Raw genomic sequence first — 17,590 nt, 5'->3', positions numbered from 1 at the left:
TTTACCCCTGCACAATATACTTTATATCTCATATTATTTTGACCCTAGTAAGTGTCAAGTCGACTTCTCGTCTCTATTTCTTCGAGATTAGACAGGATACTTACTGGGTACATATTATTTTTGTACTCATACTACGCTTCTGTACTTAATTGTACAGGGTCTGAGGCAGGTACATCTGGCTATCAGTCTAGTGCGTATCACTAAACCTATTCCGAGACTTCCACGGTGAGCTGCTCCCCTCCTGTGCCGTTCAGCAGCTTGATGGAGTTTCTCTTATTTATTTTTACTGTCTATTCCATTTCGGACAGTAGGATAGGATTGTACTTCTGTATATTCTACTAGTTGCCCGTAACTTGTGATACCAGGTCTTGGCACATACTTTAGTAGATTATTTCTTTTGGAAATTTTATAATTATTTTGGGTACCTTAATGGCCATTACTTGTTTTTAACCTTAACTTAAGAGATTTCTGAAACTAATTGGCAAAAAGGTAAAAAGGAAAAATTTAATTATAATTCCGCATTTGGCTTGCCCGGCAATGGTGTTGGACGCCATCACGACCTATTGTGGAAATGGGTCGTGACACTTTCAATCTCACTGCTTCCCAATTCATCAGCCTCATTCGCCACCGTAGCATTTGCCGTCCCAAAAATTCACAGTGTATTCAGGCAGTCCATTCGATTTAACGTCCATGCCTTCTTGAATAAACCACTGGACTCAAGCTCTGCACCAGCCTCTAATCGACCATCCATACTTGTCTCTGTATTTCATGTATTTTATTGTATTCTCTGCCTTTTTTTTCATTGTATTTCAATGTATCCCGTTGTATTCTATGTATTTCATCGTGTTCACTGTCTCGCTATATGCCATGAATGTATTCATAAGTTTTTTTTAATTAATATAATTTATATATTCAGATGTATTATATAATTTCTCTGAAGATTGCTATATTTTTGGGGTATTTTTTGGTTGAGAATTTTTTTATAACTGAAAATACAAATTTCGTGTGTTATAATTGAGTTTGTTGAGTTATATTAGGAGTCTATTATGTTAATTGATTCACTTTCCGTTTTAAAAACAGTGTAATCACCTATTTCACGCCGTGAATACAGTCGAATACAGTCTATTGATGGCTAATTACTACTAAAAGATAGTGCTTTATGAAAATTTCTATTTTAAATATTATTAAGTGTGTAAAAACCGTTCACCAAACTGTAGGCTGGTAAAAAGTAAAAACAGGGAAATTTCTAGGCCAAAGCAGTAACGGCATTGTGAAAAAAATATAGCTATACATGATAAGACGATGGCTCTATTTCCACTTGTTATTACACTATTTTGCTGCAGCAAACGGCATTGATGAAGAGTCAATTTTTGGTTTGTAAGGGTAAGAGATTCTCTCGGAGTCATGCGTACAGCGCATTTTCCTTAAATCATCACAGAGTTCGAGCATTTAAATAATGCTAGTTGCAAACTCTTTCATATTAAAATTTGATCGGACTTTGGAGACTTGGAGTCAAATGAGTTGGATGCATGTTGGGTTTCTCAACTAAGATTTAACTCTTATTTTGTATGCTTATTCCATTTAATAGATATTTGAACTAAATAACGATAACCATAACAACTTTCGGAAGCAGTTCATATATTACAAAGGCTAGTTTGACTAACACAGCAAAAATTGTCTCTTTTAGCCTTGTTTTTGGTGTGTGCACCGTTTAGCGGCAAAGTCACTTCATTTTAGCACCCATATTTTTGGTCAAACACTGATTTTGTCTTCTTTATAGGACGATTGATTAAACCAAATTTATTCTACCAGAAATTGTCACGTCGGCCATTATTTATTCTGACCTGCTGAACGCTTCCCAAAAGTTGTTCTTGACAAAATTTAGGCATTTACAAACAATTGGAAATGAATTTTTTTTCCTAATCACGTAAAGACAGTGCGATGTCAACCAACTTGAGATATTATCAGACTAGTAATATAATATAAGCTTAGAGTAAAAAAATTCTCAGTGTTTAGTTCAGTGGCAAGTATCACTACAAAAAAAAAAAAAAAGGCTCATATCCGATCGAAATTTTCCGACCGGAAAAAGTAGTTGGAAATTTCCGACGGAATAGGTCGGAAAATGCTTAAAAATATATTTTTCAATTTTATAATTACGACCGCTATTCCGTCCATATCCGTCATAATTTTTGGCAAAAAATTTCGCGTAACTGTTAGCGACCAATTCGGTCGGAAATAATTAAAAAAAATAAAAAATAGCGACCGATTCGATCGGATTATTTTTATTAAATCGAGGGTTGACTATTTTGACCTAGTTTCTGACCGAATCGATCGAAATGTTATTTTAAAACCTTACCCGCGACCCCTTTCTTTTTCCTTTCCCTCTTTTCTTCCTTCTCTCTTCTCTCTCTCACACTCAAACTTCCCCTCTCCCTCCCCCACCCAAACTCGCCGCTGCCACCAACCAGCAGCACTCGCCGGCGCCGCCGCCCAGCTGTAGCTCCGTCGATGACCCTCCACTGCCAAGTAAGTTTTCCATCCTCCTTTGTTATTTTTTTTTAAATATACTAATTTTGTTTAATTGCTCTTAGTTTGATTTGTAAAAATTGATTGGTGAGCTTTTAACTAAGAAAGTTTGAGAAAGTGTAGTTTGACTAGGAATTTAGATTATAAAAAAGTTTGAGAAAGTGTATTGCTTGATATAATTTTTTGGAGAAGTTGTGGGAAAAAAGAAGTTACATTTGCATTAGTATTTTTTTCATATTGTTAATTAATCCAAACTATCATATAGGTGTTGGTTAAGCTATGTGCGCCATTTCCTTGTAACGATATAATTTGTGATGATTCTTTTAGGACATCATGATCTACTGTAGGTACTATTTGAAAGTTGAATTAAATTATTAATATCTTTAGTTGTAGGATTTATTCAGCATTTTATTTTACAGTTGTAGGATTGATTGGTGTTAGCTAAAGTAAATCTATGACTACTGTTAGTAGTTAAATTAAAGTAATATGTTGGTAATTTAGAGTTATATGTTAAAGTTATATGTTGGTAATTTAGGGTTATATGTTAAACTTATATGTAAAGTGATATGTTGATAATTTAGAGTCATATGTTGCTAAATTAAATTTTATATGTTAAAGTTATATGTTGGTAAATTACATACTAATTTGGGGATAACATTACCAAATTGGGGATAATTTTACTAAATAATTTTGCTAACTAATTTGTAAAGTTGTTACATATATGACAATTCATCTCATTTGATTCTATTGTGAGGGTACTAATTTTAAGAGGAAAAAGTATGAAGAATGTATTAAAACTCTTAGTGCTAGTTGACTACTTTTGACAATATGTCTTACTCCTAACCTTTTTAATATCTTTTGACTTTCATGGAATTAAGCTTAATTGAAATCTATTATCATTTTCATCCATTAAATTATTGTTGTAGATTAGTCCTTTTTTTTTTTTTTTGCATAATTGTTATTGTAGATCCCAAATATTTGAATTCATTTTACTTTATATTAAACAATTATGCTCTTTAAATTAAATGCCTTAATTTTTATATTCTATTTGAATTCTTTAAATTAAAATAGTTTAAATAATTTATAATTACGACTGTTTCTTTTGTATGAGAAATCATTAGTTAATTTGGATTATATGAACATTTAAGAAGCTATTTAAATCTAATTAGTATATTTAAAGACTTATATTATTTAGAATAGAGATTAATGTGAGATTTCGAGTGTTAAAAAATAAAATATATCAATTAAAGTGCTTTCACACAATGATCTGTATATATCTAAACGAACGTTTGAAAGAATATAACTTTGTAACCAGTTTAAATAAATTAAATTATTTTAACTATCTCATTTATAGATTTCTATTTGTGTAGATGGAATTTGTGCATCGTAGATGGATCTATAATATGAATCATCTTAATTGTGCGGGGTTGAGGGATGAATTTATTGTTAAGGCTCAAACAATTGATGATTTTCTTATTGGAGGAAGGATTATGTGTCCTTGGTTGAAATGTAAGTGTGTTAAGTTATTGAAATCAGACGTAGTTAAAGTTCATCTCTACAAGAAAGGGTTTGTAGAAAATTATTGTATATGGATTGTTCACGGGGAGAATCATGCTAGTTTAGATGATGTTAACTTTCATAATTCTTTTGGTGGTGAGGGCAGCCCCATTGCGGAGCATAATGTTGAAAATTCTCGATACAATGAAATGATAAGGGACGCTTTTGGGATGTTTCCTGGGGTTCAATCCGAACCATATGATGAGGCTAAGCGTTTCTATGAACAATTAGAGGAAGCTAGTCATCCACTGTATGAAGGCTCAGTGCATTCCAAGTTGTCTATTGCGGTTAGATTGCTAAGTATTAAATCGGATAGTTCTATTTTCCAAGCGGGCATGAATTCTATTATTGGGCTTATGAATGAACTTAATTCGAGTAACATTGACTTACCAAAAGATTTCTACACTGCTAAGAAATTGGTTTCTAAGTTGGGTCTTTCATTAGAGAGAATTGATTGTTCTGAGAAAGGTTGCATGTTATTCTATAAGGATGACGTTTCTCTAGAGAATTGTAAATTTTGTAATCAGCCTAGTTTTAAGGAAGTCACAAATGCCAGTACAAAAAAGAAAGTTCCAGTTAAAAGATGCATTACTTACCTCTTATACCTAGGTTAAAGAGGTTGTATGCATCAATGAGCTCTGCTCCTCATATGAGATGTCACTACGAACATAGAAGGCCACCTGGTATTCTCTGCCATCCGTCAGATGGAGAAGCGTGAAAGCATTTTGATAGGGTGTTCCCCGAGTTTGCTAGTGAACCAAGAAACATTAGGTTGGGATTATGCACAGATGGATTTACTCAATTTGATGTCTCTGCTGCACCATATTCATGTTGGCCACCATATCTGTTCCTAACTTGTATTGTTTTAGGTCCACGCAATCCGAAAAGTTTGATTGATGTATACTTGCAGCCTTTGATTGATGAGTTACTATTATTATGGCATCAAGGTGTGGAAACATTTGATATATCAACTAAACAAAACTTCAGATTGCATGCTGCTTTGATATGGACTATAAATGATTTTTCTACTTATGGAATGTTGTCCGGGTGGTCGACTGCTGGAAAGTTAGCTTGCCCTTGTTGTATGTAAGACACAAAAGCATTTACTTTAAAATATGGAGGTAAAAATACATGGTTCGACTGCCACCGTAGATTCTTGCCAATGAATCATGAATTTAGGCGAAATACAAGTGCATTTATGAAAAACCAGACTGATTTTGAGGAGCCACCGGCCTGCTTGTGTTCAGAAGAAATTTGGAACAGAGTAAAGGATCTGCCTAAAGTAACAAATTCTCCACCATCTAAGATACCAGGTTATGGTGTCACACATAACTGGACTAAACGGAGCATATTTTAAGAATTACCTTATTGGAAGCACAATCTTCTTCGGCATTATCTAGACGTCATGCATACCGAGAAGAAATTTTTGGACAACTTGTTTAACACTTTTATGGATGTTACTAACAAGACCAAAGATAACTTGAAGGCCATGATGGACTTAAAGGAATATTGTAGGCGAAGTGAGTTGTATCTGACATACTTTAACAACAAGATTCAGAAGCCCAAAGCCAGTTACACGTTCACCTTGGATGAGAGAAGAGTGATTTGTAGTTGGGTTAATAATTTGAGGATGCCTGATGGGTACGCATCAAATTTATCCAGGTGTGCTGACATGAAAGAAGTGAAGTTGGCGTCAATGAAAAGCCACGATTGTCATATTTTTATGGAAGCGTTGATGCCTATTGGGTTCAATGCATTGCCTGATCGAATACGGAAACTAATTACAAAGATAAGTATATTTTTCAAGGATTTGTGTTCTAGCACATTGAGGGTGGAGAACTTAATTTATATGGAGAGTAACATTTTCTTAACTTTAAACAAGCTGGCAAAAATTTTTCCTCTTGATTTTTTTGATGTAATGGAACATCTTCCAATTCACCTTGCACAAGAGACACGACTTGGAGGGCCAGTTCAATGTAGATGGATGTATCCCTTCGAGAGGTAATGAAATTTAATTATTTACCCTTTGTATTTGCTTTAAAGATTGTTTCGTCTAAAAATAATATTATGTAGGACTATTGGCAAAATATAAACGGACCATAAAAAATAGATCAAGAATTTAAGGTTCGATATGCTAGGCATATGTGGCTAAAGAAACATCTTGTTTCTATTCATACTATTTTGAACATGATGTGCCATGTTTGAGAAATAGACCGAATCAACATGACGATGGAGGCGAAATCGATCCTTTGGCACCATCCTTTTCCATTTTTAATCAACCAGGTAAAGGAGGTCCCAAAAATAGTCCAAAGCGAAGGTTGTCTGAGATGGAGCTAAAGTCAGTTACAACACATGTATTGTTGAATTGCCTTGAGGTCCAACCTTATTATAGGTAAGTACATATTCGTATATATTACGGACTTTTATATTAGATCTACCACTGATTTAACTAGTAAATATTATAATGGCAGTTACTTTGTGGGTACATATGGGCAAGATGTTGGTTATCCCAAGTTTTCAGAGTGATTTAAAGAATTTGTAAGTATTATTTATTATTTAACATGATTTTTATTATATGCAAATTAATTATATGTATTTTTAAAATTCTAAATTATATTTAATTATATACATAGGTTCATGATCTAGCTAATGGAATTAATGACCCATTTTTATGTGACATAGTTTTGTTGGTTTGATTGTGTTAATTGTTGGTATTGTTGATTTGTTAATGGTTGGCATTGTTGGTTTAGATTATGTTAATGGTTGATATTAGGGGTGGGCATTCGGTAATTCGGTTCGGTATTTAAGAATTTCAGTTCGATATTTCGGTATTCGGTTTATCAATTGTGTATACCAAATACCGAACCAAAATATTTCGGTACGGTTTGGTATTTCTTATTTTGATTCGGTACGGTTTCGGTTTAAACCAAATCTATATTATAAGGCTTCTGCATATTCAAATCTGTAGCTCTTCGGGTTGAAAAGATACAAAGACAACACCAAAAATAGATTGCATATAACAAATATGTAAAAGAGAGAGGGCAAAAAGTACGAAACAAAATCATTAATTTGTTAATTATATATTTGTAAAATATGTTATTGCTACAGAGAGATTCAAGTTTGAAGCAAAATAATCTTTTCTTATGTTCCACGTAACACAAGCATAGTCGTGTCTCGCACTCTTACTCCAAAGATAGAGAAACACAATATAATTTTCTAGAGAAATATGGTACTATGCAACCAATATTTTGCTAATCTTGCCAAATCGACCATTCCGAGACTTTCTTTTTATTTTTAAATTCCTATTACATAGGAGATTTGGATGAAAAGGAACAAGGAAGAGATGAGACTTTTACTGATTCATCTTTTTGTCTCATATTATCGTCAATATCATTAGACTGTAGAAACTTGAATCCGATGTCTTCTCATTTTGTCAAGTTTTAACAGATTGTGAGATTAAGAATATAAAGAGAAATGTGAAAGCCAAAGGGAGAATCATGAATTACAAATCGTAGTACGGAGAACTGATAGCAATCTGGTCATGAGAGTTTAAAAACAAAGAGCTTCATGGTTCAATCCACAACGTTGTACATATGTAAGGGAAGCAAAGAGAGAACAGAATGTAGTTCAAATTAATTCAAACAAATTTGGGGGAAGGGGGTGAAGAAAAGAGATAAGTTATTGGGCTAAAAAAAAGTTGGGCTTGGACTAAACTATTTCGGTATTTCGGTATACCGAAATACCGAAATATCATAAATTCAATACCGTATACCGAACCAAAATACTGAAATACCAAAATTTCTGTACCGAAAAACCAAAATACCGAAAAAACTGAAACCGAAATACCAAATTAATTCGGTTCGGTTCGAAATTCGGTTTTTCGAATTTTATGCCCACCCTTAGTTGATATTATTGGTGTTATTGTATTGTAATAGTTTGACATGTGGTGTAGCTCACAATTGGGCAGAATTCTGCCTAGTTTTACAGAAAATTCCGACTGGTTTCCGACAGAAACAGTCGGACAGATGCCTAGATTTTACCAAAATTCTCACATTTCCGACTGATTCGGTCGGAAATTTTTTTAAAAAAAATTAATATTTAAGAGTTTTCGACGGATACCGTCAGAAATGAATAAAATTTATTTTTTTAATTATTAATTTCCGACCGATTCGGTCGGAATTATATATTTATATTATTTAATTTTAAATAAATAATTACTAATTTAATAATATTACGACTGATTCAGTTGGTAAATTCCGACCACTTTGTTCGGAAATTTGAAAATATTTGGTCGTCTGACCTTTTGAACGTTCCAACTACTTCGGCCGAAAATCACCGACGGATTCGGTCGAAAATTATTTTCCGACCAACAGTTTTCCTATCGACCAATTTTGGACGAAAAGTAGTCGAATTGTTTTGATTTCCGACCGATTTCCGTCCGTTTTGGCGGTCGGACTTCTGCCATTTTCTAGTAGTGTATGCTTCAGCTTACCGAGAATATGACCCACGATAGGAAGATGTGGAGATGATTAGGATTGTAGGTTGACAGATAGTGGTGTGTTCCTCCTAGGCTTACCAGTAGTACTAGGACTATTTTTGGTAATTTCTTATTCATGGTTCTTTATTCTTACATGTTGTGTCATTCGCGCCCGTTACCATATTACATTGTTGTTACTATTGTTTGCTGCTTGGTGTTTTATCTCCACTGTTTCTTGAGCCGAGAGTCTATCGAAAACAACCTCTCTATCCTATAAGGTAGGGGTTAGGTCTGCGTACACAATACCCTCCCCAGATCCCATTTATTGGATTACACTAGGTTTTTTGTTGTTGTAATAACGGGCGGATCCACATAGGGTCAAGAGGGTTCAAATGAATCCGTTTCGTTGAAAATTTTGATATTTTATATAGGTAAAATTCTCTAAAATGAGTATATATTTATTCTTTGAACCTACTTAATGCAAGCTGGTCTTGTGGAGAGATGGTCTAACGGGTTCAAAATTAAAGGGTCGAGGTGGTAGGCAATTTTTGTGTAGTTTGTTCTTCATCACTACTGCACGTGCATGTCCATTTAATTCTAAAGGGCCTAATAAATTGGGGGCTAGCATTATAGTTAATTCTCTTTTTAAATGAAGAGCTAGCTAGTTTATTTCCTTAGTGAGTTCTATTTTTTAAATCTCTATTTTCTAATTTATTTCTATTTTATCCTACTCAAATCCAATAAGAATTAACCTACAATCTATTTAACTTCAGAAGATCAAAAAACTTTTATAAAGTAAAATCGTATATTATTTTTTGATAAAATATACACGTGCAAATCTTAAAATTATTTTTAATTTGTTTGTTCATATTAAACTAGTTTATCCTAAATTGTTTCTTTATGTTATGTAAATTGTTAGTTCACCTTAAAGTTATCTTCTCTTATAGTTTGTACCAATTTATTTTTGTAAATTAACAACTTTATTATTTGTTAAATTTATTAGAGTCTAATAAACGTCTAAATTGTTTAAATAGAATATTTTTAAAGTTTAAATAAAAATATAAAATTAGATATATAAATTGTTAACGTTTTTAGTTAAAGCAATTTTTTTTTGGTGAAAAGTTTAAGTTTCGTGCCTTATTTTTTGAGGAAAAAAAAGAATTTTGACCTCATCTTTTATAAATTATTCATTTTAAGGAAGCATTATGAATCCAAAGAAGAAGCACCGGACAAATTTCGCTTGTTGGTACAATCCTTATCGTCATTTAACTTTGTTTCAGTTGAACCCGCTTGTATGAAATTCTGAATCCACCACTGATTGTAATAGTATTTCAATGACAAGTAATGCAGAGATTTATATATAATATAAGATTTGTAATGTGGGTTATAGTAGTATTGAAGTGTTCCTGGTTGGAAGTTTAGTTAACAAAATATATATATATATATATATATATATATATATATAAAATTTACGTTTTAACGATGCCAAGTTTTATGTGAAATTATTCCTTCCAATGCTTACTCATAAACGTTAATTTGACTTTTTATGTCTTAAAAAAAAAAGTAAAAAAAAGCGGGTGACGTCATTTTTACATCTCAACCGTTCATTTCAAAGATAAAGCGTCGGTGACCGTGACACTTACCTCATTAAATGAATAAAAGTACCGAAGAAAAAATATCCCAAAAAAGGAAATATAAACAACGAGAAGATCTTCAATTCAGTTTTCTTCAGACATTAGTCTCTTTCTCTCTTTCTTGGGTCTCTGTTGTGGGACTGTACTCATCATTTCTGCACTGCTCTTGAACTTAAGTTTCTCTTCTTCAATACCCATTTGCCATTTCTCCATTTTCTTGAATACAAAGAGTGATTCTCTTTCACTGTGAGAGTAATCATTTTGACTATTTCGTGTTTTATCAAGAAGATCCACATCGTAACAATTTCTCTGTCAATTCAAACGGAGATCTTGAAACAGAGGAGATTTTCCAGAGTAGAGTTTTGTTGGATTTTCAGCTGAGTAGAGCACTTGTTCTGTCTTGCTACACGTCATCATTTTCTTCAATTTTGTAAGTATTTTTATAATTTTTACTAAGTCTTTGATCTTCCTAGCTAATTCGGATTGAGGCTAGTTGATTAACTGTTGATGTATAAGCATTTAATTTAGTAATCTTGTAAGTATGTTCTTGAAGTTGTCAATCTTTATTTATTTATTTATTTATTTTTTTTAATATTTCGTTTGCCAAAGGAGCTGAAGAAGGGGTTTGCTTTAGTTGCATAAGAAGCATTTACTTGTTGTTTATTTAGTAATATTGAGATTTGAGTCCAAGATATGAATGCCCAAGTGTTAGCTAGGAAAATTAGTAGTAGTATTTTGTACTAGTTTATTTTTCTTTTGCCGAGTGAACCACAAAAGAACAAGTAATTAATACTATATTTCTCTGAATCAATTTTATGCGTCGTGCATTAGTATTCTGAAATATGTAACAAGTTCTGTTCTTTAAATCTCCGCAAACTAAAGAAACCATTCTTGTATTTACAAAAAGGCTCTGAAATTTGTTTACTTTTTAGGTATGGTATTGAAGAAGCCATCAACTCAATTGTTGTATATGAAATTGAAACCTATTTTTGTGGATGGTGTTGGTGCAAATAATCTTGTATGAACATTTTTTGCATACATAGTCCAAATAATGGAGGATCTGAATATAGTAAGACTGTCGCCTTTGAGGACTGGTCCCGTGAAGTCCACATTGTCAGGAAGATCAACTCCTCGAGGATCACCTTCCTTCAGGAGATTGAACTCTGGACGTACCCCACGAAGAGATGGTAAAAGCAATGCTTTCAGTTCTCAGTGGTTTAGAAGTAACCGCATTTTACTTTGGCTGCTTTTGATTACTCTTTGGGCCTACGGAGGATTTTATGTCCAGTCAAGGTGGGCCCATGGAGACAACAAGGAAGGCATCTTCGGAGGATCTGTAGGCAATGAAACTTCTCAACCAGAGGAAAAAGTTGAACGAATTCTAGTTGCAAATGAGGATTCTTTAGCAATCAAGGCTTCAAGTAATAAAACAATGGCCAATTCAAGGGATATGGATGTCGTCTTGGCCAAACAGGGAAACAGTATGGTGGTATCGGACAAGGTTGCATCTTCTAAGAAGAAGAGCAAGAAATCTACACGTGCTTCTCGTAGGAAGACTCGTGGAAAGAAGAAGGTGGTAGCGGAAGTCAAAAATGATAATGCTGAAGTTGAAGAGGAGGAAATACCAAAACGAAATACTACCTACGGCCTGCTTGTTGGTCCATTTGGGTCAATAGAGGACAAGATTTTGGAGTGGAGTCCTGAGAAGCGGTCAGGAACCTGCGATAGGAAAAGTCAGTTTGCCCGTCTTGTTTGGTCTAGGAAGTTTGTGCTGATACTCCATGAACTCTCGATGACTGGAGCTCCACTTGCCATGTTGGAATTGGCGACTGAGCTTTTGAGCTGTGGGGCCACAGTTTATGTAGTACCTCTCAGCAGAAGGGGTGGTCTGATGTCAGAACTATCTAGAAGAAAGATCAAAGTGCTAGAAGACAAATCGGACCTCAGTTTCAAAACGGCCATGAAAGCAGATCTTATTATTGCAGGCTCTGCAGTGTGTGCGTCATGGATAGGTAAGCGCTTTCACATATACTATCATCACTGTATCTATCTGCTATAGAGTTCCAATGTGGCAAGTTGTGCTTGTATTGTGATCTTCTTCACCGATAGAACAGCTGCAGCATATCATGTTCAATTGGTAGATCTGCATATTATTCACTTTACCATACTCCACTAATGCTACTTTTAATGATCCTTATACATTTGGTCCACTAAGTACCACGCTCTAAGCTATAATCCAAAATTTTCGATTCTCATTATTTCATTAAAAGATCCATTTTTTTTCCTAGTTTGCGATGCAATCTTCTTGATAGATCTTTATTGATCAATTCACTTCTGTTGCTTCATCAAGATTCTTTTTTTTTTTTCTTTTGGCTGTGCTAGCTTTAGAGTCTTAATTTCCTTGATTTAGCCGTAATAAACTCCATGAATTTGCTTCTGTTCTTTTCTTTCTTTGCGTGCCTTGGCTAACTTCTGACAATTAATATGTCGCTTTCAGAACAATACGCGGCACGTACTGTGCTAGGTTCAAGTCAAATTGCTTGGTGGATCATGGAAAACCGGCGGGAATACTTTGATCGGGCAAAGCTAGCTTTCAACCGAGTGAAAAAGCTTGTCTTTCTTTCTGAATCACAGTCTAAACGCTGGCTAGCATGGTGTGAGGAAGAACATATAAAGCTGAAAACCCAGCCCGCACTGGTTCCGCTTTCCGTTAGTGATGAACTGGCTTTTGTAGCAGGCATCCCGTGCTCACTGAGCACTCCACTATTCAGTCCTGAGAAGATGCTGGAAAAGAGGCAGCTACTGAGAAATTTTGTTAGAAAAGAGATTGGGTTGACAGACAATGACATGCTTGTCATGTCATTGAGTAGTATAAACCCTGGAAAGGGTCAGTTTCTGCTTCTTGAATCAACACGTTTGCTGATTGAGGGAGTTCCTCCTCTAAATGGATCTGCTGTTAAAAGTCAAGCTTATCAGAAAAGGGCATTGCTTCATAATTGGAAACAATTTGGTGAACTGGAAAACGAATCTTCTACCTTGGAAAATAGCCCGAAAAGGAAAGTGTTTCAGCTACCGCAGCTGTTCATTAAGGGAGTTAACTATGAAGCTGGAATTGACAAAGATAGCAGAACTCGAAAGCTTTTCTCGGTGACTGAAGGAAAGCAGGGAGAGAAGCTTAAGGTTCTTATTGGCTCAGTTGGATCCAAGAGCAATAAGGTGCCTTATGTTAAAACGCTTCTCAACTTTCTAAATCAGCATTCTAACTTGTCAAACACGGTACTATGGACTCCAGCAACCACTCGTGTCGCTGCACTTTATGCTGCTGCAGATGCTTATGTAATGAATTCTCAGGTGAGCCTTTACTACTCTATCTAACTTAATTACGGCTCAGTTTCAGGAAATGTAGAATGGCTATGCTTTTGTTAGATATTAATATTAAACAAGAGTGTAACAGGGAAGTTTATGTAACAGTGAGAAGGTGAAAAAGTAAGAAATATAGTTTCTGCTTTTAGAAAGAAGGTCAAGTGAACTGGATAGATGAAAAAGAAAAAGATAATATAGGTCAAGTAAGTAGACATGGATGGCGTAAAAAAGAAGATACATATATCAAGATTAAATAACCGATTGAATGATGGTTTTACTTTTTGAAGAAGAAAGGTTAAATATAGTTTGAGAAGTGAAGAACTAAGAAACAATATATTTTCTTTTTTGATGAATAAAGTTACGTACTAAGAAAAGAGATTCTGATTTTAGCTAGAACTGTGAGTAAATCGGACTGGAAGAGAAGAAAGAAAGTAGGTCAAGTAAATAGACATAGATAGAGAGGGCAGGGGTTCCTTATTGTATCTATGCTCTGCATATCTAAATTATCTTCATGATTGGTGATACTTAGATTGAAATGAATTGAAAGTACAGTAGGGCTCTGCTATCTTGTAAAGAGTTCTCAGTGAATGTAAAGATTACGCAGCAACATGAATCTTTTTGCTATAATGAGTACCAAGTAATGGCATTTGAGCAGTATAAATTGTGGGTCTCCCAATGAAATTGACAAGCCGGGTTAGCTGGCTTGCTTGTATCCCTTTATGAATTCAACTTGGGTGTGTATGAGGCGTCGTGCTAAAGGGCGTGGATTTAAAAGAATTTTTTATTCTGTTTACGACTAGTTCACTAGAGGGAAGAAGATAGAATGTACTGGTTCATTTGATACTTCTTTTTCTTGAGTCATGGTTGCTTAGTTCAATTTCTAGCTAACACATTTTAATGTAACGGTTGCTTACTATTTTTGCAGGGACTTGGAGAAACATTTGGGAGAGTAACAATTGAAGCAATGGCATTTGGTCTTCCTGTAAGATTCTCAATTCCGTCCTGCCAATAGTATATTGTCGTCACCTTTAGATAATGCATGTACTTGCCTGCCGTAAAAGCAGTCATGTTTGGGAATCCTCTGCTCTTAATTAGTCGGTATGTTTACAATGAACAAAAACAACAGAACGCAAGACTAAAATAGCGTCCCCGAAAAAGCAGTCATGTTTTGGAAATCTCTGCTGTTAATTAGTTGGTATGGTTGCCTATACAAAACCTGCACTCAAGTATAGAACTGCAAAAATTTGTGAATCTTAAGTAAGTAGGAAACTCTGGCAGTTCTTTGTGTCATACATTCTTAGATTTAATCATCACAGAATCTAAAACTGTTTTGTGTTTTCCTTACTAAATCACCTCATTTTTAAAGATAGGGCTAAAGCAAGTGGATTTGGCGTATGATTATGATACAGGTGCTGGGAACAGATGCTGGGGGCACGAAGGAGATCGTTGAACATAACGTAACAGGTCTTCTTCATCCTTTGGGACGTCCCGGCGCTCAAGTTCTGGCCCAGAATCTTCAGCATTTGCTGAATAACCCATCAGAAAGGCGGCGAATGGGAAGCAATGGAAGAAAGAAGGTAGAAGATATGTACCTAAAGAAGCATATGTACAAGAAATTCGGAGAAGTATTATACGACTGCATGAGAATAAAATAACACCGGATGTAGGGCATTTTTCATTCTTTTTTGATTGTACAATTTTCCAGTACTGCTGTTGGTCTTTCCACTATCTTCTTCCCCGAGAAAACCAGATTAAGAGTCAACGTCTTTTGTACAGCACGAAATTTAGTCAATGTTTACTGATAGAGATCCGACTTCTTTTAGATTTTACTTTGCCAAGTTGTCCAATTTGCCTGAAATATGTTCTTCAGTTGGCTTTCAGAAGGCCATCAGATTAAACGTTAGGGAAAAGGTTTAAACTTGTTCTTCTACTATCTGAAATCATTCAATCTTACCCGTGGGTGTGGGTGCAGTGGCGAAGCCAGAAGTTTTACCAAAAGGATTTAAAAAGTAAACACAAGAACAAGGTAAGAAGTTTTACCAAAAGGATTTAAAAAGTAAACACAAGAACAAAGTAAGGGGATTCAACATCTATTATTTATACATAAAAAATAATTTAAACTTTATATATACAATATAATTTTTCGGCGAAGGGAATTTTGAACCCCCTTCCGCCACCCTAGCTCTGTCCCAGCCCTAGGTCCATTCATAAATCATAATTTGGGTTATAGTTTGGTCCATTGATAGATCTCTTGCCATTAATGGAACTTTTGCAAGAAATGGGTGTGCTTCACGTGTCAAAATACTTAAATGAAAACTGTTCAAATTTTCCGCTTTACTTTTTACTATGATTTAAAATTATGTTATTTTTTGAGTTGGATGGATCTCCATCAGGGGTCAAGCACAACCAGATTTTTCTCTAAAAGGCAGGTCAAAATTACATTCACTATAACGAAATACTATATGCAAATGGTATGGTGGCAAATTTGACACTTACTCAAGTTGGCAAATGAAATACTATATGCAAAATCTTTCTAATTTTCTAACTGTACAATAATAAACACAAAGTGGTAGAACCTTAAAAATGTTACATCTCGAGGCAACAGCCAGATTGAACATGGCCGGAGAAGTTTACCGGAGTATCCATTTTTGTCCACTTGTAATTCTGTAAATCCAGAATATAAGTGTTATGGGGCTCATTAAATCCCATAGAACCAGTCATCAGAATTTTGCCCCGCCACGCTGTCACAAAGGCTACGTTCCGGAGTTCCGCCGGAATCGCTGCCGCAACTTGCCACGTGGAATCTCGGAGTGCCAGTAAATCACCGTCGCGGCACAAGTACAATTTTCCGTCACCACCCTCAACACAAGTTCTCGGACACGTGGCAGAGTCAAAGAAATTTTCATTGACTGGGTCCCACTGCCACGTGGAAATGTTAAATGACTCGGCAGTTGTCCCAAACCGTCCTTGCATGCTCGTGTCATATCCGCCCATGACGTGGAATTTCCCTTCAGAAAAAGTGCATTTACATTCATCTCGTTCGCTAGCCATGTCAGGCATACGGACCCACTCATCACTTGCCACGTCATACGCCATCGCCGATTTAAGTGCGTTCTTCTCCTCGTCATGCCCACCTGCAACGTACACCGTCCGTTCAGAATCCGACGCACAGCCAAAAAACGATCTCCGGCAACCTGGCATTTCAGCTCCCCGTCGCCACGTGGCAGTCACAAAGTTATAAACAAAAACGGCGTTAGAAGGCTCCCAAGTAATAGGGTTCCAGCCGCCAATTACCACTAAGCTCAACCCAACTCCGACAAGCTGGCAAAACATCGGCAGTCCATCGGAGTTGCCAGGAAGCGGTGGTAATTCGGCCCAATAACCCGAATCCGGCTCATAAAGCGTTAGCCTGTAAACTGGAAAAGCTAAGTATTTGGATGACCCGAGTTTTATTTTCGGGTCATCAATTCGGGCTTGGGCCATTAAAATTACTTGGCGGGTGAAGCCAGTAGCTCTTCTTAGCTTCCAAAACTCTGGAAGCCCAATTTGGAGTTTCCAATTTCGGCAGACGGATGTAAAGGACGAGAAATTATCGTATGGGACGCGGATAAGACATTCGAGTCCGATGTCGTAAGGAAGACCGGGAATTAGCTCCATGGTTTTAAGTCTTAGAGACACAGAAAAAGTAAGATAAGTAACTGGATTTTATAGAACAGGCAGAAGAGAAAGAGAGAGAGAGAGACAAGGAATAAAGAATTAGTGGAGGGACCCTTAAGGCATACATAATGGGATGTTTTTTTCACATTATTTTGATTGTAGAGTTAAATTGCGTGTTACTTTGGTTCCGAACTCGCAAAAGGAGAAAGCTTAAGCTTCTAGAAGGAAAGTGATGTTTGGGACTAGAGTAGCATTCAATTTAGAGAGGGACCATGTCTCATACTACTTTTCTTTAGTGTTTGGACTTTTCCTGGGACATTTTGGATCATCCTTTTTATATATGGGCGTGAAAGAATTATTCCATCTTTTCAATTTA

General features: G+C 35.5%; 2 protein-coding genes across 3 annotated transcripts; one reads left to right on the top strand and one right to left on the bottom strand.

Annotated features, from left to right (window-relative positions):
* Window positions 10,232-15,383, top strand: LOC109224024. Of its 2 annotated transcripts, none has more exons than XM_019388561.1 (5): window positions 10,232-10,624; window positions 11,127-12,206; window positions 12,692-13,545; window positions 14,483-14,539; window positions 14,924-15,098. In XM_019388561.1, exons 2-5 carry the CDS (start codon window positions 11,246-11,248, stop codon window positions 15,005-15,007), a joined length of 1,956 nt encoding a protein of 651 aa, XP_019244106.1. In that variant the 5' UTR covers window positions 10,232-10,624; window positions 11,127-11,245; the 3' UTR covers window positions 15,008-15,098. The 2 variants fall into 2 exon arrangements, with proteins under 2 accessions (XP_019244106.1, XP_019244105.1); XM_019388560.1 differs by having other exon boundaries at window positions 10,233-10,624; window positions 14,967-15,383.
* On the bottom strand, window positions 15,947-17,345 carry LOC109224025 (F-box/kelch-repeat protein At1g80440-like). The gene has a single exon (XM_019388563.1). The coding sequence runs from the start codon at window positions 17,212-17,214 to the stop codon at window positions 16,144-16,146; it is 1,071 nt and encodes a 356-aa protein (XP_019244108.1). The 5' UTR covers window positions 17,215-17,345; the 3' UTR covers window positions 15,947-16,143.

The sequence above is a fragment of the Nicotiana attenuata genome, chromosome 3 (assembly GCF_001879085.1).
Source record: "Nicotiana attenuata strain UT chromosome 3, NIATTr2, whole genome shotgun sequence".
In the NCBI taxonomy this organism is placed as follows: Eukaryota; Viridiplantae; Streptophyta; class Magnoliopsida; order Solanales; family Solanaceae; genus Nicotiana; species Nicotiana attenuata.
Note: the sequence above shows the minus strand (reverse complement) of the source record. Positions and strands in the feature narration are given on the sequence as shown.

Excerpts from the sequence above, each read along its gene's own strand:
- LOC109224024 (XM_019388560.1), top strand. The coding sequence starts at position 11,246 with ATGGAGGATCTGAATATAGTAAGACTGTCGCCTTTGAGGACTGGTCCC. Across the intron at positions 12,207-12,691 it reads AGTGTGTGCGTCATGGATAG|AACAATACGCGGCACGTACT; the intron begins GTAAGCGCTTTC and ends TGTCGCTTTCAG. Across the intron at positions 14,540-14,966 it reads CAATGGCATTTGGTCTTCCT|GTGCTGGGAACAGATGCTGG; the intron begins GTAAGATTCTCA and ends ATTATGATACAG.
- LOC109224025 (XM_019388563.1), bottom strand. The coding sequence starts at position 17,214 with ATGGAGCTAATTCCCGGTCTTCCTTACGACATCGGACTCGAATGTCTT.